General features: G+C 38.6%; 1 protein-coding gene across 1 annotated transcript; it reads right to left on the minus strand.

Annotated features, from left to right (window-relative positions):
- LOC139115842 (short transient receptor potential channel 4-like) lies at window positions 1-20037 on the minus strand. Its single transcript, XM_070678224.1, has 15 exons — window positions 19884-20037; window positions 17430-17607; window positions 15196-15305; window positions 14105-14212; window positions 13530-13709; window positions 12861-13091; window positions 10994-11181; window positions 9642-9832; window positions 7590-7729; window positions 4979-5616; window positions 4229-4424; window positions 3787-3969; window positions 2730-2768; window positions 1935-2059; window positions 1-1299 (listed from the first exon to the last, which is right to left on the minus strand). Exons 2-15 carry the CDS (start codon window positions 17596-17598, stop codon window positions 666-668), a joined length of 3132 nt encoding a protein of 1043 aa, XP_070534325.1. The 5' UTR covers window positions 17599-17607; window positions 19884-20037; the 3' UTR covers window positions 1-665.
- Window positions 20038-20748: the final 711 nt, after the last annotated feature.

A 20748-nucleotide genomic window follows, 5' to 3' on the forward strand; every position in this document is an offset into this window, starting at 1 on the left:
AGTTCACATATATAATAATATATATAAGGGGGATGTCTCGAATTATACAGATGTCCTCGTGGGAAATTACAGTGCTCGATGCTAAGCATCGAGCACTGTAATTTCCCACATGAACATGTGTTTACTTCGTTATATATCTATATCTATATCTATATCTATATCTATATATATATATATATATATATATATATATATATATATATATATATATATATATTATAATATTCATAATTCTGAGCCTCTCAATTTGTGTGTTATACCTACCCGTCACCATTTGTGCATCTTTAAGCTATTGTTTTCAGTGGAGGCGCTGGCTATGAGATGATGTACTCCTTATAGTTGTTATACCAAAGAGTGTGAGTACTTTTTGCAGTCTTTATCGAAACAATTATCTATTCTCAACGCGAGCATCGTCGAAAGAATTGCAACATCAGATTTGGTAGTTTAAGCATCTATTTTGTAGAAAGTGTCACTCTATCTTTCTATCAAGAATACATTTAAGTTTCGAGAGTAATATCATAATATATGCGTTGTATCAAACAAATTAATATAACTTGTCCCAACCATATTATTAGGAAAGGAAAGTTTAATTGATCGCTATGTAGATTTGTGATTTGTTAATCTTTCTATAAGTCTTCTGGGTGACTTGAAAAGGTAATGCACAACTATAACGAGAAAACAGGATCGTCATCCTCTGCCGGCGTGTCATCTCCAAGACTTTGATTGGATTCAATGCGTTGGATAATGTCCGTTACGCGCCGGCCACTTCGTTGTCGGGGTGGCACAATCTGGGATGTCATCTGGTCGATGGATTTGGCGAGTTCCTTGACGCTATCCGCCACAACGCGCGAGATGTTCTCTTGCTCTTCCAAGCGGGTCTGTATCGTCGCCAGTCGCTCGTCGACGCTCGTCAGGCGCCTTTTGCTTTTCTTGATGTTGCCGTCTATCTGTCCTTGGACTTCTCGCATGACTTCGGTACTCTCCTCTCTGCCCTGTTGGAAATCGGAATGCAGGCTTTTGAATCGATCGAACAACATTTCATTCCTGCTTTCATGCCGCTCTTTCAGTTCGCTCTTGAAGCGAGACAAACCTTCCTCCAGAATCGTCAGCAAGGTGTTTCCTTGTTCCGTCGAACCTAGGATCTCAATACGGCTTTCCTTCAGCACCTCGTTGTCTTGAAGCTTATTTCTCTCGATATCTGACCTCGCCCCCTGCACACCATCATTAATTATGTCGCTCTTCTGGTTGAAGTCTTCCGACACTTTTTGGACTCTTTGTCTGATTCCATATATGTCGTATCTGCATAAATACAAGTTTAAAACAATTTCATTTTCTCCTCTGAACCGGCTGAACGAATGTTTTACATGTAGGCTTTTGTTAAGAAGTAAAAATGAGTAAAATAAATGGCTATATCATTCATAGTGAATCACGTTGAAAGCGTATGAAACGTCTCTTGAAATGTCATTATGTTTTCCTCAAGGGAGACTGCAAGTATGAAGGACAAGCATCAGTTTAAAGGACATCAGCTTGTCTTGTTTGCGATGATTACGTACGCATGTCATCACATCAATATTGTAGCAAGAGTCAAATCACATGCTTATTAATCACAACAAGGCAAAAATGCATGCATGTATGTATGTATGTATGTATGTATGTATGTATGTATGTATGTATGTATGTATGTATGTATGTATGTATGTATGTATGTATGTATGTATGTATGTATGTATGTATGCATGCATGCATGCATGCATGCATGCATGCATGCATGTATGTATGTATGTATGTATGTATGCATGTATGCATGTATGTATGTATGTATGTATGTATGTATGTATGTATGCATGCATGCATGTATTACGCATTCAATTTATATTCTCAAAAGCTTTATACCTTATTGGCGACTGTAATTGAACTCGTAGAAATTTTCGTACCTTAAAGAAGATAGATCTTGTTTGATAGCTACCAGATCTTCCTTGACAGCGTTCCCGTCACCGGAATCACGTGCTTCACTAGCCTTTTCCGAAAAGTACCTCTGCACGAGCTGTTTGCACACTTCCTGAAATCGTCGTAACAGACAAAAAACTGACGATACGATGACGCGATCATTCTAGCCTCGTTAAAGCCCTTTCCGCCGTATCTATAGCCTCATAAAAGCCCCATCATCGGTACCTTTTTGCACTTTTTCAATAAATTTGTGTGAAATCGAATGAAACTTAGTTTCGTTTGTAAATAGTCTTACCGAAGAGTGACCACAGAATGATTTTCAAACGTGGACGACGAAGGCACGACTAAAATTTTAACAACTGAACACCTTTCGAGTCGTAACTTAAGCCGTGACATGGCCGCTACAAATTGAACACAAGCGTAAGCGCCTGAATTTGATATACGAATTCCATCACCAATGATTGACAATATATAAATAGCGCTATTTTAAAAGACAGCATGACTATTAGGGAATCACATCTCCTCAAATATTGGGTGATATTTCTAAATGTTTGCCAAGTGAACTGTAAAAAGATACCAACAGCTAACTGGGCTTTAAGCATTTGTGTTTTGAATGCCTTTTTGGACATTCATGTTTGAAGATCTCACGGCCGCCCATCTCTTAATATGAGGTATAACGTATGTTGCTATGAACTCAAGGTTTCTCGCTTACATTTAGTAGTACTGAAAATTTCAAAAAGGCTTTTATTTTGAAAAGAACACATATTCTATCCCTAACTTACCTTATAGTTCACATTGACCACAGTTTCTTTGTGGGATTTCTGGAACACAGACAAATACACAAATAAATAAATGAATAAATAAATAACTGAATCAATAGTTGATATAATGATATAACGTTTACGGAACGATAATTGTAACTTTGATGATATTTTGTTGTTGGAGAATAAGAACATTTTTATATTGTTATTTTTCATATTCCTTAAAGTATGTTGAAGGGCAATAGGCAAACACAATACAATCTAAAATGTGCGATGCTGTCATGTTGTTAGGATTAAATCTAGTTCACACGAATTCGCAGATCAGCGGCATCGGGCATTACGCTAATTCAGACTATCGAAGCTGACAAGTCAGCCAATGAACATTTTCAAATGATTTGGGGAGAGAAACTATATTTTACAAACAGAATGAAAATATTTAAGGCAGAACACGCCTCGGGGACTGACATTCGGACTCTCAAACTTTTGCAATTCCTTTCTGATGCACAACATATGGGGGTTCATTTTAAAGCTCTTGGTGTAAGAAAACTTATCACAGGCTTAGTTTGTCGAAAATCGAAAATTTAATTTTTTCTAGTAGAGAATGAACAGAGGGATAGCGGCCATTTTGAATTTTAAATATCGGTAAATCTTGGGTTATTTGTTTCTCTAGTACAACAATTTGCACGGTGACCCCGATTTTTATTCTTGATTTTGAAAAAGATTGGTTGAAATATTCGCTAACGAAAGTTTGAGCAAAAGTTTAAGTCTTTCAATTTCGAGGAGCATCCCGGCCCATGGATGAAAGTTAACTTTGCTCGACATGGTACATGTACGAAATGAAGCCTGTACAATATGGAGTACAAAGTTTGCATGAGTCCAGTATGGACCAAGAGAAAGTACGTTATTTATACTACTTAGTAGTTTTTCGCAAGGCTAGTAAATTTGTAGATATAGTGGGATCACAATGCTGGGTAACTGGATACAATATCAGTAATAATCTTCGGGATGACTTCACAAAATTCACTGGTACTTACACCAATATATAATATGATTGGCAATATATCCGGTTTATACTTACAACCCAATTAACTTTCTTGTCGCATGTACGACAGCACAAGTTATTGATGAGGTACTGCGCTAACCTGACGAGTGACTTCGGGGTCGGTATCAAGTTGAATGGTGGCGCAAGGGTTGTTCCATGTTTAAAATAATCCATCCACAGTTCACTCCGCGAAAATTTCCATTCTACATCAGCGTGTTCCTAACAATTGAGCGAAAATGCATAATTATTAATCAAGAACATTAATGATAACTATGTCGTCAATGACTTTGAAAAGAAGTGCTTGTAAACACGTCCAGACCAGTTAATCTCTCTCTCTCTCTCTCTCTCTCTCTCTCTCTCTCTCTCTCTCTCCTCTCTCTCTCTCTCTCTCTCTCTCTCTCTCTCTCTCTCTCTCTCTCTCTCTCTCTCTCTCTCTCTCTCTCTCTCACACACACCTGGAATACCAGCCTGCACTCACCGACACGTTGGTGTATGTGGTTCCCATGAGAGCGATCAGAAGGTTCAGGAGGATAATGATGGCTATGACGTTGTACCCGCCGTAAAGTATAGTTCCGAAGAGCTCTGTCGATTCGTGTTCAGCGCTGACAAACAGTGTTTCAAGGTCGACCAAGCCATAAAGCGACCAGAACAAAGACCCCAGAGCGGAGCCGATGCTGTAAAACAAGATACAGCGAAAATCAAGCATCAGCCTCACTGATAACACCTTCAAGACGCGCTTCCAAAACCACATGCAATTGTTCCGTGAGAAATACACCAATAGTGCAGAGTTGTCAAAGTTATAATAGAACTAAAAAAGTAAGGACTTAGTCTTTGACACTTTCTGGTCAATTATTGACAAGCTATTCTAACATAAGCAAGCGATTGTACCTTTGCATATCAGAAAAGCTGCACATTGTCAATGCTGACATTTCTACGCTGTTAAACAAAAGCTCTGAGTTGGATTCAAAATGTCGCCACCAATACAAATATTAGTTATCAAATTTGAACACCACCTACAAATAGAATGGTACGTCCCAAACATATAAATAGATAGATAGATAGATAGATAGATAGATAGATAGATAGATAGATAGATAGATAGATAGATAGATAGATAGATAGATAGATAGATAGATAGATAGATAGATAGATAGATAGATAGATAGATAGATAGATAGATAGATAGATAGATAGATAGATAGATAGATATTACGTCTCGTTTACTTACTCGGCGAATGGCTGGCGTCCGCAGCTGTGACTTGAACCGCCTTCTCTCAAACAGTCCACTTTATCAGATGCCGAATAGAGCCAATAGATTTGTGTTAAGCCCAAAGCAAAGGCGAACCAGATCACTATAAACACAAACATGAACTGAATGATGTCGTTCATCATCTTACTGACACTGATTTGGAGAGGACCGACATAGTCGTTGATCACCATTATGCGAAGGAATTTGACAATGCTCACTACATTCGCAAGAGCGACGACGCAGTCCGCTATGAGTGTTGGATCCGAAGAGCTCCATTCGCTCCGTGGGATAGAGTATGCATATCCACTGTATGCGCTGCTGTCGAAGCCATGGCTGCGCGCTGTGGGCTCACCGACCACGATGTCTGCAGCTTGAGTAGCTGTGCCGGCCGTTGATGATGGCGACACTGTGGGCAGGACAGTGGCTATCAGCTCGGACACGTTGTTCGCGACTTCTGCCGTGATGTTGTCGACAGACCTGGTCGTTTGAAAGACTGATGTTGTGGCACCAATTGAGACGTAGTCGCTCACAGACGTCGTTTGCATGCCGCCGACGTCGATTGGTCCTGTGGTACTAGCGTCGGGTTGGTGCTGTTGGCTGTTTCGCTCTTCACGAACCTGTGCAAAAAAAGTTGTGTAGAAAATTTTAAGAAGTAAAGATATCGAAATTACGTTATTTTTTATGGCATTTTCACCAAAAGTAACATTGCACTATTTCTAAAAAGTCTCCGTTTTATTGGGGTTTGAGCTCGACCTTTTGCTCAAACTGGTAACTGAACGTCAATTTTGATATTCTCTGATACCATGGCATATGCACAATCTTTCAATCCGGTCACATACATGTTATGCCTAGACACATTCTCTGAAAGTTGACCCTATCTACGAAACATGTTCTGAAGATGGTTGAAATGAACGAATTCTGATGTAACCCAAGAATAGATCCATTGACAAGGGGCTGCACAACTGTCTAGCAAGCTGCTTCCTTTTTTTCTAACACCTAGTAAGGCGTCTAACATTACTTTGTTTTGCTCCATTGAATAGGTAAATTGAAAAGGTATTATATGTACTCTTTTTCCTTACTCGGCGTTCGTGTTCTACATCAGACTTGCCATTCGACTCAAACGATTCTGTTGCTGTCATTGTACAAAACCACAGACAAATATAGAAACAGACTAGCAACGGGTATTGTTCAAGGCGTGAAGCAGTCACGTAACCCATCCATGTTCGCTTCGCCTCAGGTTACTCTCGCCTCTCTTTTCCGGAGAGTGCCGACCATGCATCCTTCGGTAATTTTCGGATTTTCGCCGACTGATAAGCGAAAGTATGTTCGGCAAAGTTTGTGATGTTGATATTGTCGTGTGGTGCTGAGCGGAATTGGCGTGCTGGCAAAAACGGGAGTGTTTTGAGCTTCAGGAAAGTGAGTTTTACCGTTCTAAAAATTCCTCTCATATTTTTTGAATATATAATGAGTGTGTTTGAACCAAATTTGAAAGTCTTTTATCGATACTGTCTGGTTTTACTCAATGGTTTAAGGTCAGTAATACCGTCTTTTACACGTTTGTCAAGGAAGGACATGTTTATGAAACCGCTGGCGTGTTATGTTTTGATTTGCGTGAAGCAGTGTTTCTGGCCTGAGAGCTCACAAAGTAACTATGGTTGTTACGCGACTGGCAGGACGATGCCATCTCGTCGTATTTTTCGCATAATTTCGAGCAATTATCAACCACAAACAAAGCCTCCAAAAAGTTTAACACCTTTGAAGCTCATTTTAATATGAAAAGGCAAAAGTCTACCGAGACGACCATGGAACAAAAGGCATGCCGCGTTGCTAATCTGTTTCTATATTTGTCTGTGACAATACATACGACTTTGCTAAGAGTAGTTTGACACTGACGAAGCCTATTCAAATGATTCAGACGGCCGTTAAGTAGAAGGCGCGTTGGTGACACATACTTGTGAGAACTCATCTTAAAGTTCTAGCAGCAAGATAAATTTTCCACGTCTTACGTTTTTCGAAATCGAAATTTCATTTCTCTCCATAAAGTCAACACAGGGTTGGCGGCCATCTTGAATTTCAAAATATCGCTAAATGTTGAGTAATTTGCTTTGCTAGACGCGGCGACCCTGATTTTTTCCTGATTTTGTCACAGGGTGACTGAAAGTTCCATTGAGGAAAGTTGGGGCCAAAGTTAAAAAGTCTTTCCACTTCCAGGCGTATAATACTACCTATCTGAAAGCCAAAAGTTAAAAACGCTCTCTTATTAATTCATTCTCTTTCATAATCTGAAATAAAATAAGCGATTGCCAGGTCAAGAGTGGGATTATACAAAGAAATTGCTAAACGAATCCAACTTTTTAAATTCAAAATGCCCCCCCCCCCCCCAAGCTACACACTGTGTACAGTTTATGGGGAAAAAGCATTAGTTTCGGGAAAAGAAGACAACGAAAATTTGTGAGCTTCACCGTGACAAGCGCTAAAATGAGTCCAATAAGTTCACCATATAATCGGCAAAAGTATTGTAGAGATTTGACTGCCCGAACAACTATCCACGAAGACGCTAACTATATCGACATAAGGAACTCAAGCTTACCATAATGTAGGCGACGATCCTGAGACAAATCCAACTCACATACAGGCCGAGCTGCACGACATTGAACCAATGCCATGTGTCGCTGAAATACTCGCGAAAACTGCTTTGCCAGAGAGCCTTTATTTCAGCCCAGACCATACCTTGCAAGAAAAATGTTCACGTTTTCAGGGTTTGTGTCAAGAAACAGCCGAATATGCAAGTTAAGGCAGAGCGCACCTCGGAGACAGATATTCGAACTCTCAAACGTTTGCAATTTTTTTCTCATACACCATTTGTGGGGTTCCTTTTAAAGCTCTTGGTGTAAGAACATTTTTGACCGGCTTAGTTTTTCGAAATTCGAAAATTTTATATTTTCTTCATAGAGTTAACACAGGGACGGCGGCCATTTAGAATTTTAAATATCGGTTAAGCTTGGGTGATTTGTTTCTCTGGTACCAAAATTTGCACGGTGACCCCGATATTATTCCTGATTTTGAAAGAGCATGGTCGAAAGATTCCTCAAGGATCGTTTGTGCAAAAGTTTAAGTCTTTCGCTTTCGAGGCGCATACTTACTCAAGGCAGATCGCGCCTCGAAATAAATATATTTAAAATTTTGGTCAAAATTTCTTTAAAGCAAACTTTTGACCATTCTCCTTCAAAATCAAGAACTAAAAAAATCAGGAGTAACCGTGCAAATTTAGGTATTTTAAAACAATTTAGCCATTATTTACCGATATTTGATATTCAAAATGGCTGCCATCCCTGTGGTATATCGAAGCTGGGAAAATAAAATTTTCGGAATGCCCCCACATGTGGCAGGCCAAAATATTATTTTGAAGGTTTGAGTCTGAACATCTGTCCTGGTGCAAAGTGCGAGGTTGCATGTACATAATTTGAAGATGATCCCTATCCCATTTGATATCTGCTATTCGCATCAACACATAGGTACAATCTGTTTGTAAAACATCTAAGCTTACCTATCGGCGCAGTTCATTTGGCTTGATCAAGTTTACAGACTAACGCAGTCAAAACTTTGGATAATCAAGGGAAGATCAGATTGATCATTGGATAAGATGGTTTGTCCAATTTGTTCTTTTGCCCAAAATCTGTATTTAATGTGTGTTTTGTCTTGTCTTGATTACACAGAACACGATAGGAACTAATTTGGTGAGAATAGGATATATAGTAACGTTGGTTTAATCAGCAAATTTAAGCTGTAATTCACTTGTTTTTATATGTAATTTGTAATATTGAAGCTTTCGGCTATAGAACACCTAACATTTGATAAATTTAAACAATTAAAAGGTGCTATTATCCAAAATCAGTTCCATTGTGTTATAAGTGTTTCATCTTAGTGTAAGAATATCCTAGAAGTATGGCCTTTCCTCGCCATTGAATCTCATTATTATAGCTTTGCCATTGGCGCTCAAATGTTAAATACCGTCACTTTGTTCTCATGGAAATTGTCTTTAACGTAATTCTATTGTTAGTATTTGTTTAAAAAAATATAGCTAACAAAAATCTCAACGGACAATTCAGGGTGATTAGGCGTAAAATCAACAAGTTTGACATATTTGTCTATTGAATATATTAATGGTAGATATAAAGCGGATGATAACGCTACGTTTTGTAACTTCACAAAGTTTGAACAAAGTTGCCACTGCTGTGATTGGATAAGAGTTGTCGTAAACGGCAGTAGCGTGAATTTGACACCGACGCATATTGCGATTGGCGACCACGCAGGACATAAACAATGTTTTATTGTTCAGTCATTCTCCAGAAATGACGCAGCGAAAAAGGGTCGGCAGTGGGCCCTGTAGCTAACTTACATAACAGGCGCAAATAATGTATGCGCTTATATTGTTCCTGTCTGAATAATATTATGTACAACAGAACGATAACAAAAAGAGAAGGCCGTCGCATAAATACAGCATAACATATTCTACGATGTTGGACCACTTATTATGGAAATTTACCGATCGCTTTGGCAAAAACACAAAGACATTCTTTCGTCGACATGACAAAACTCACAAACGACGCTAGTGCAACTCCTGAAAATTTCTGTGACATACCTACGACCCATATAATAAGAATCCACTCAAGTATATATGGCTCGGATCCTCTCAGCTGATTTCGCATCTGTTTTTCCTCCAACCTTCCCAATTCGCTTTCGGCGTTGTACGACCCCAAGTCGAGAGTTGACAGTATCAGTACAAGAACAAAGTACAGATATGATGCGGTGTGCGTCAGGAATTTCACATATCTGTTGGAAAGAGAAAAAAAGGACAAATGACCGGAGTTGGCGAATTTCAATTTACGACTGAAAACAGGACAATGTCCTCCAATAGCGAGCTGATTCATCGGTAAATAAATGGACTGAACAGGGAACAATCAGAATGCGCAAACGCAATGTGATGTTTCTGGCCAGTTTGGAAAAAAAATCTGCTTGTTGAATCATGTATCATACTTTGAGCGGCTCTGTACAATGAAAGGTCAAACTTTATCTAACAGGAAACTTACTTTGGTGATTGCATGCACTGATGCGAAAAGCAGGGATTGAAGAAGGGCACAGCTGATCACGGTAACATAATTTAATGACTTCAGTGTTGAGTTTGTTAATGGGCATCAAGGACATACAGTATATTCGGACTCTCGAGTTTATACTTTTTTTCTAAATCTACTTCTTGTAGGAGCTCATTTTAAAGCTTTTGGAGTAAGGAAAATATTCACGGTCTTACTTTTTCGAAATTAGAAAATTTTATTTTTCCTTTCAGCTCAAAACATGAGCAAAACAATCGATTAAGTCATGCACTTTCTAGGCGCATACTACCTAAATTTAAGAACATAATTGGCAGTTAAAGGTATACAGTCACCTGTAATCTAAATATGCCCATATATGGTAAATTGCAAAATATCGGTACATGCAAGGTAACGTGTTTCTAGTACCAGACTTTGCACAGTAACCGCTGATTTATTCCTTATTCGGTGAGACAATGTTTGAAAGTTTCATTGAGAAAAGTTTGAGCAAATAAAAGATGAAGTCATGCACTTTCTTGGCGCATACCACCTTAATTTTAGAACATATTGGGAGGTTAAAGGTATACAGTCACCTGTAATCTAAATATGACAATATATGGTCAAAGGGGCGTTCCTTGGTATTCAAAATGCCCATGTGAGGGCGCTGTTTTTAAAAAGCGGCCATCCGCTTAAAATCCTTGATAAGTTAGATTTCCTCTTTCAATGGTAACTGTGGCAAAATTGGAACTGGTGACAGAATACCTTTAAAGCAAAATTTTGGTAGCCGATATTTGGGTAACTTGGAAAAGGGAAATAGTAGTGAATGTATACTCATAACGCAAAACATGTACATTTGTTGCATTTTCAACACATATGGCATGCATGTGAACGATCGAAGGAAACTCACGGTATTCTCATGAAATCGCCAAATTTTCCGAAAGGATAGATGATATATATCAGACTCAGGAATGGCGAGACTAGCATTATCAATGTCGATAGCAGGATATTGCGAATGGAGCTTTTGTCACGCCAATCAGTCAGGCCCCTGTACCAGCGTTCAATCAGTTCCTGCTGACAGTAGGGGTGCGCCACGAACTGCGAAGGTGAACAGATAAAATCATGGATGTGAAATCTGATTCTAAAGCGATCATCAGAAGCATAAATATGTAAGTGTGACGTACCGATGACAATGCCTGATGGATAAATAGATCGCTAGAACAGAGATGTGACAACCGATAGAGACACAAGTTTCAGATACTCCTGCTAGAAGTAACTGATGGAATATGATCATGGAGGCCAACTATTCTTTTCAAATTAAAGAGGCACGCCCACTTGGTAACATTTTTAAAACACATTTTTTAATGCCAACGGTCGATATTTGACGTGGCGACTCCGCGCGGATCGCGAGATATCGATAAAAACGTGTCATTTCCCGAGCGTATTTTTCACATCCCGAAGTTTTACGATTGTTTCTGGTTATGACCCGAAATCCCCCGAAAGTGTGTTGTTGTGTTGATTGACGATATTCTAAGGAGTCCAAAAACGTTCGAATGACGCAATTAATTTACCTCCTACTGCGTGACTTTATATACATCATTATCAATGCCTTTACCTCTGGTAATTCTTTTTTAAAACTTCTCCTTAGTTTTTGTCGTTTTCATTATTCTCAATCAGTTGTATTAAATTTTTAAACAATACCACATAGATATCAGTTTTTACGTATAAAATATTAGTTGCCTCTGATGACTACATTTTGTCGTCTGCCACACAGTTACACGTGGTTCGATACATAGCGGCCGCCGCGTGTGGTATGCGCGCACACCACACGGCGGCCACTATGCATACTATGTATCAACCGCACCTATCAGAGTCTGTGCTAGTCACCTATGCGAATTCTGGTGGAATCAGCAAACTTTGTTTTTCGTTTTTTTGCCGAGTCAGTAGTGCCTTGTCAGTAGGACTCGGCTTTCTCCCATGGGACATGACGCTTCACCGACGCGAGTGGTACTGTTGTGGCGTACAGCAGCGTCAGCGTAGACTCGTACTCCATAGCTTAGTTGACAATGACCCCAGTGCCGAACGTTCTATGTTCGGAAGCTGAATTCAGGTAGGCCACCGGAATTCAAACTTTAACTTTGTTGAGGACATGTTTTTATCGATATCTCGAGATTCGCGCGCAGTCGCCATGTCAAATATCTACCGTTGGCATTAAAAAAATGTGTTTTAAAAATGTTACCAAGTGGGAGTGCCTCTTTAATTGATTCAACACAAGACAATTACAGTCACTGATAATACCTTAGTACATGTATGTACGATTAGATGTATTGAATGACCTCTTAAGGAGAATGATCTATAGTAAGGTGCAAGAAAAATATTGTGTATCCATTAACAAGCCTAAAGGAAATAGGAGACGTTGGTCAGAGTGGATGTTTTTTCATTTTTTATTTTTATTTGATTTTGACCCTTTAAAACAGTAAAATTCGACAAAACTATGCGGGATTTTTGAAAATGAGGAACAGCGTTTAGGTTCGGAAGGTAGATTACCTTCCCAGCAGATAAACAACCGAATTCAGCCGACTGTTCCCTGGAATTGCGAATGGATACTGTCTGCAACAGGTTTTGCACTTGTTCCCCACGTGGCCCACTTATTCTTGAAGCCTATGTCATGTACCATGCATGAGAAGATTGGCTGGTTTGAATGTTATGACTTAATGACATCACATCACTGTGATCAATGTAGGGGAAAAATAAACCCCTTCTCAATCTGCAGTTACCTGTTTCTGCACTCCTTTGACTGCATCGTAGACTTTTGAGGGTAGTCCCATCGACTGACCACCGCAACCATTTTCACGGGAGCTGTGGTTCAACACAGTGCTAAGTTCGCTGGCATCACGAGTTTGTCCGAGCAGATCGGCAGCAAACTGAGCGCATCTTTCGGCCAGTTCAGTGTAGTCTTGACGGAACTCGTACTCCAAGGAGCTCAGTTCGCGCAATTCTACAGACAACTGTAGAATCAGAAGAATTAGATTGCTTATCATAAATTTTCACCTAATTGACAAAAATGCACTTGACAACTTCAGAATACTCATTTTCATATAGATTGTTGTAATTGAGCATTGATCTCAATGACGATGTTTTCTTGCAAAACATTAATCAGCACTATATGTATAATTCCAATTGTTATATATATATATATATATATATATATATATATATATATATATATATATATATATATATATATATATATATATGAGAGAGAGTGAGAGAGAGAGAGAGAGAGAGAGAGAGAGAGAGAGAGAGAGAGAGAGAGAGCATAACTAATTTCACATAATAAAAGGAAGGAGACTTTTAAAAAGTGTTTGAAAAAGTACACAAATATTTAAAAGCAATAACTGCAATAGGCTTATGAGCCAGTAAATGAAGATTTAACACGTAATTACCTCAAAGGCTCTACCGAATGGATCTGAGTTTTCTTTTTTCTCGATTTCGATGTACGATAGGTATGCCTCGCTGGCGAGAGCCCTGTAGATATTCAGAGTTCCAACTGACCGCTGCACCGTGTGCTTCTCGCTTTGGATTGTTGACAGGTCGATAGGGGGCGCTCCCTTCAACATTAAAAGCTGAAACCAACACAAAGAAGGTGCTCAGAGACAATGCTAGCTTGTATCAAAGCTCTTGTAGACAACAATTTATGCAAGTAAGAATCTTTGAACGCCAGGTTCAATGATTAAACAATGTCTTAAAACTCATGTTTTTAAAGAACCTGTATTGGAAAATCACTGGAAATATGAAAATATAAACCTTATATATTTGAATTTCTTGCATGGTTGGTATGAATGCATCCCTACCGATACCATGTTTGCAAATGTTTGATGATGGCTCAGCTTTGGCGAGGCAACCACACATAAATAACTTCCCTCCAATCAACAGCTGCGGAGCTACCCTATCACAAGGGAGATTACATCACTAATGTCCCTTAACTGTCTGAGTGCCTTTCTTGTGTACAATGCCTTACCTTAATTGTATCGTAATCGTTTCGATGAGCTGCAAGTATTATTGGCGTAGTGTCGGGATGATAATCTTCAGTGTTATACACAGGATGAGCATCAATCACATTCTCCCCCTATAGATTGAAGAAAAAAGCAAAAAAATAAACACAATCAATTAACTGCTTTCCCAATTAAATCTGACTCAAATAAATATATAAATTAATTAAATTAATTAATTAATTAAGTGAGTAAGAAATAAAAAACAAATATATTAGAAGTCCAATCAATCTATCAATCATATTTAAGTTAATTAATGATACAATTAAAGGTAATATAATTAATGATAATTTAATTTATAATGGTTGATATATCGTATTCAGTATTAACACAGGTTCAGATTAACATGTACAGAATAATGGATTAATTAACTCATTGATATGTTAGTGTGAACCTGTGTCAGGTTATTAAGAATTGATATGAACCGGATGTGTTATAAGGGATGTTGGTGAGAGGCCAATGTATTAAAAAAGCGTGTTTTGCACACCAGTTGGTTAGAGTTGCTTCTTGAGCCAGAATGAAATTTAACTTCTATTCTTCTACTTTTATCTGAAACGATAGCGTTATATATGTTCTGGGTATCTTAAAGTCACGTGACTAGTACCAGTGGCAAGCATTACCCTGGCGAAACACAAATACCATTAAAAGACACCCAGAGGGGATGTGAGCGTTCATAAGGCCAAAAAAAAAATAAATTGTGCTGTTCCGATAACATAGTTTTCAAAAATAGGGTAGGTAGGTCGGCAGGAATTTTTTTCCAAAAAATATTTTTACTTTTAAATATGCAATTTTTAGGGTACAGGGCGATCAAACACTAGCCACATTTCCAGAAAAACGTATCATACATGTAAAGGGAATAAAAACATAAAAGACGTCCCCGTTCAAGCAAAAATCAAATACCAGGTAACGAAAACGTGATTTTACGGGCTTATTTTTCTTTTTTTTACTTCCGTGTTTTCGTACCTCTAAAAAGTTTAGGGTCGGCAGACCCGGCAAAAAATAGGGTAGGTCGGGTTATCGGAACAGCACATTTTTTTCCTTGGCCTAATTTATCACGTACCTGTGAGTTCTCAACTATTGCTTGTGCGGCCTTGAAGAATTTGTTTTCAATGGCCAGCAGCAGAGAATCTCCAATATCGATCGGATGCTTCAAAAGCATTCGGACTACATCTGGAAAAGATTAGCACGACTCACATTAAGCAAAAAAAAAAAAAAAAAACAGCCAGTCTTGAAGACCTGCACGGTATGTCAGTATTAAAATTGGGGAACTTGAGAGTTCAGGGGAAGATAAGCATCTTTATCCTGAAGCTTACCGGGCTATCCTACTTGTTATTTAATAAATAAGGTTTAATAAAATGAACTGAGATAAAATAACAAATTTACTAATACCCGACTTCCGATATAATATTACGGATTCGAATTAAATCGTGCAAAACGAAAATCATAAAGTACTGAGACGGTAGCTTATCATCACTTATTCATCAGGTAAAACAAAACTGGTTGGTATATACATGTAAAACCTGCTCTTCGGTTATAGTAAATACCAAACGTGCTGTTACATGTAAAACATTACACATATGCACGACATGCACTGTCGTAAAACATTACAATTTCGATAAAAGAACACCTCGAAAAGGCTGTAACTCTCTCGTGTCACGGTCCTACATCGGTAGATTTGTCGCTAATCTCAGAGCTCTCTTCCAAGGAAGTGCTATTACTGCGCATGCATTTCTATGTTTAGCTGTTGACCTAAGAGTGGCAATATAGCCCGGTCAATTTCTATTTAGAGAGGAGAGCCATGCTAACTATCTAGAATCTGTAGAATATTGTGCAAATCGAAAGCACCAAGTATACAGTTGCGCTTTTCGGAGGCCCCTCAAAAGAACGCCATCACCGTTTGCAGTGCGGAAAAATTCTAGTCTAGTCCCTGTCCCATTTCTACCGCTGGCTGCGCGCTCTCAAAAATAGAGGCAGATATCGGCTGTTGTGAGCACGGCCACCATTGGTCGATAGTACCGAGCAGGGTGAATGAATGAAGTCATATTTTGTTTGTCGAACAAAGAATGCTGTAGTGAAACTAACTGCTAAACACTCATAGTTTTGCTGTAGTTAAAAGCCTAATCAGCTTTATTCCATTCCTTGCGATGGGATCAAGTGGGGCTACTTCCAAATGTTCGGGGAAAATCGCTCACTTTCTTTTGCGAAAGAACTGATTGCCCGATCGCACCACTATATGCCATCATAAAACATCGGCGTAGGCTTGTCATTGTATATTCATGTTCGTTCTGTCTCACCCTGAACGCATTCATATAAAGCGTGACATATCTTGCGCATAAGGAAACATTCCAAGTGACAATGGGGTTCGAGAAAAAAACGACTGTTTTCCCACAGGACCAAGAGTTTGGCCATTAAGATTGTGATAAAGTACCACAAACATAATATACTGGACTATTTCGACGGCCCTATACCGGTTTGTTTCGTACTACGTTATCTTGATTTTGTTTGTCCGAAACATATCATTTTGTAGGCACATTGTCCTCTGAATAATGTCGTCTGAAAACCGTTGATTGTAAGAAACATTTGTGGTCCGACAACTCAGAGATTGTTAACCGATTAATATGTTTTAAACAGCACATGCAATTGGCTCAGTTCATGAGGCTTTCATTACTTTAACGCCTACCTGAAAAAATTCTAATGGTTTTAAGCCAGGGACCCACCTTAGGCAAATATAAGTTATTCACTACTTCTTGCAAACAATATGATCATCATCGTTCTCAAGGACACAGTTACATCACAGCCGTTTACATTATTGTTAGCGTACTATTTTTTTGTCGAATATAAAACGGTCTTTATCATTCTTTAATATGCTTTCACTGGACATGCGGCGCCCAACTTTCAGTACAAAGGGGCGGGCACATGAACGGCTGTATCATTTCCTGTACATGAATTTATCAGTAAGATGGCTCGTTCATGTCCTGTTCACGCTTTTCGAGTCTAAGCAGTCTTAGAATTCTCTCTTGACAATAAATTAAAATCCAGGAACATACCGACCTGAATTCGAAGCCTTATATGTAGCGGATGAAAAAATTCATCAGTTTCAAGCGGAAAGAAATTCCTGCCATTACGTCGAGTCGTTCAGATTTATCAGATCAAAAACATCAATATGAATATAAATTTCTTTCACCATCAATGCTATTAAAGAACCATGCTCTACATTATGTAAAAACAACGACGGCGCTCGACCTTTTACGTCCTACCATAAGATGCAGATTCTCTTTTTGTCGTCTCACTTACCTATCAGTCCCTTTTCTATGGCCAATTCAAGAGCGCTCCTTCCTTTGCTGTCTCTCACATTGACATCGAATTCAGACTCTCTGATCAGAGTCGTTTCCAGCACCTGAAGATCTCCCTTCTCGGCAGATATCAGGTACATCTGCTCTAGCTCTTCCTTTGATTCCGCCATACCTCTTTTCTGTAGACGTGCATGGAAATAGGAAATTTGGGATATTGCGATATTTACTTTCGTCCATGACAAAGCGTCTTGCGCTTCGGGGACATAGACTCTAAAACTTTTACAATTCTTTTCTGATCTACCACTTGTTGGGGCTCATTTTAAAGCTCGTGGAGAAGGGAAAAGTTGCACCATCTTTGTTTTTAGAAAATCCAAAATTTCATTTTTCCATAGAGTTAACACGGGGATGGCGGCCCCGGTTTATATTCTTAATTTTGAAAGAGAATGGTTGAAAGATTCCCCGAGGAAAGTTTGAGCAAAAGTTTAAGTCTTTCACTTTCCAGGCGCATACTATCTTACATAAGGAAATGCGAACTAGCATTAGGAAAATACACCTACAACAAATTGTCTACTGAAACTATATACGCCATTCCATGAAGATTAAGTGTGAATCCTTAATATTAATTGCGAGTATGAGTTAAAGACTTTTATTTGCTAAGTCCTCGGGACGCTTTTACATCTAGCCAGCCACGGCTAAATCGCCATCCTTAAAAACTAGTGGTTATACATTACAATTTTTCTGACCGCGACCCCTCCACATGCACGAAACACTTCACATACAATCCTAAATCACATATAGACTTTACGAAAACAATGATCGGTTGCGCGCTAAATTGGGTAAAAGATAGCACCGGCGGTGACAACTGCGTCCATCAGCAGAACTATCAACTTAGGATAGAAAATTCAGAAATTTCCTCAATCAGATTCCGAATCGAACTCACGACGTACGACACCTAGCTGTCTAGCGAAGACATCAAAGTCAAAGCCGCTCGGATAAATAATGGTTCAGAAAACAGTGTATCATACACCTGTTGGTAAGAAATATGGAACTGTCGATGGGAATATATTGGGACGATTCAGTTGGTTTCTGACTCTGGCCGCATTGTGTCACAGCGCATCATCCTTCGAAACAATCGAGCAAAAAAACCCCACTTCACTTTAACTTAATACGCGAATGATTCAATTAGCTGCAAGAACGGTTACATTTAAAAAATGAAAGATGACGTCACATGCACTTGCTATGATTTCCACATTATGATAAACATGGATATCTCTGTGTTAAAAGGTTACCTTCACCACTTGATTATCACCAGGTACCATCACATTATTGCAGGCTAGATCACTCCGCTTAGCAAATATTGTGGATATTTTAGTGGTGTAAACTGACGATTCCCTTGTTACGGAGAAAACTCCAAAATTACAGAGGAGAAATCTCCATCTGTCATTCCATCGGTCACAACCAACAGTGGTACGTGTCGAGGGCGACATGATTTAAACAGTTGTATGTTAATTGGAACATTGGCAAAGAAGGTGATAAACACAATCCTCGACAAACAGCATTTGGTGGCGACAAAGTTGCAATAAGTCGATAAGGAAGTGGTCATAAAATACATCCTAGCTAGATTGACGTTGATTTAAAAAAACTCACAAAGACAGCTGAGTCTATCCAGTCAGCTGCGATACGTGAGGTTTAATCTGTCTTAATCTGTCTTAAGCATGCTAAATCGTTTCACAATATTTTACGGGCTATGTAATTTGTAATATAATTTTCCACCCCATATGTTTTGTCATAATATAAATGCATAATCATAAAGAATGGTAATTAAGTTGTGATAGCACATGTAATTGATTGTTTGGGAAAGTTAGCCTTTTACCACCATAGGGCAAATTATTAATCATCCACACGCCTATGCTCTGGTTGATCTCTGATGTCCTTCTCGCAAGAGGACCGACAGAAAACAGTGGAAATACGCCGATCACGGTGACAATAAAGCGCAGCAAGTATACAGGTCGTCTTTATTTGTTAAATTCAGTTTTGATTTTTATGATTAAAAAAGCCTGAAAGTTAAAGCTACTGACCGTTTTTATAAATAAATGTGTCAACTCAGTCAATGCATAACTTGTTTTGAGTGTTTGAGACTTTATCGCCATCGTTTAATTTTAAAACTTTTCATCTTCTCAAATGTTCTCGAAACTCAAGTCAAGTTTTGATAAACTATGAGGTCGTGGACATTTGACAAAAAGGTGTCGTTCGGGAACTATATTTTTCCCTCCACTGTATTTATATAGTGTATGGCAGTGTATACGAATCGGTAGGAAGGTAGTTTTAGAGTCATTAACACGAGAAAAGGCAATTTCTTTTAAAAGTCCTCTGATCTACCACCAATCGCTTCTAGAAACCATCTCCCCGCATTTTCCAAAGTAGATACAAGAACAGGAAAGTATGAAAAACTTACCTTAGATAGTAAATTACTGGACGTTTAGGGTGTCTTTCGAGCTGTGTCTGTGTCCAAATGACATGCAAGGACCTTTAACTCGAAAGCATGGGTGTGTATCAAGCTTTTTACAAGAATGACATCAATGGTTGACTGTTCCCGTGTTTTCTCCGACTTTAGAATAATAATTAATCCTTTTATTCTAGAGAAAATGTGTTATGACTTGCAAAATGTCTGCCCATTGTCATCAACAATAGCAGGATTAAAATAAACATTATATTGGAAAAACAGGTGATAGCTTCGATCAAATAGCTGACATTTTTAGATTTATTAAAAGCTGTAACGTAGTACGCGAAACTTGCTGAAAATTTTGGTAACATCAGGAAATTTGAAATCGTTCCCTTTCAAAATCAAGATTAAAAATCTGAGGTCACCCTGCAAAATTTGCAAAATTACACTGTACTGCTTTGGCGTGCTTGGAATGTTATATCTGATTGTTCGATTGTCACTATTAACAGCAACTTAGGGGGTCCATTTTTAATATTCAATTATAACGGTAACATTCAGCCACCAACGATTCTGTTTGCAATAAAGTTTAGAAAATACGTGCTTGTGGTGGTTATGTGAGAAAAGCTTCGGTTCATGCTCGGATACGAAAAGTTTTTCGATCAACATTATTACCTCGCTTTTATGGTGTATACAGTCACTGGCATTCATATGTTTATCGTTATGTAAGTCAGACGGGCAACAAGGGATTATTCTATGCGATTTCCGTGTAAAGTTAATCATTCACACTTTCTTACTATTACTTTGAGAGGAATGTAGGCCTACAAACACGATATTAACTTAGATTTGTAAATTCATACAAACGGGACTTACAGAATCC

The sequence above is a fragment of the Ptychodera flava genome, chromosome 17 (genome assembly GCF_041260155.1).
Source record: "Ptychodera flava strain L36383 chromosome 17, AS_Pfla_20210202, whole genome shotgun sequence".
NCBI lineage: Eukaryota > Metazoa > Hemichordata > Enteropneusta > Ptychoderidae > Ptychodera > Ptychodera flava.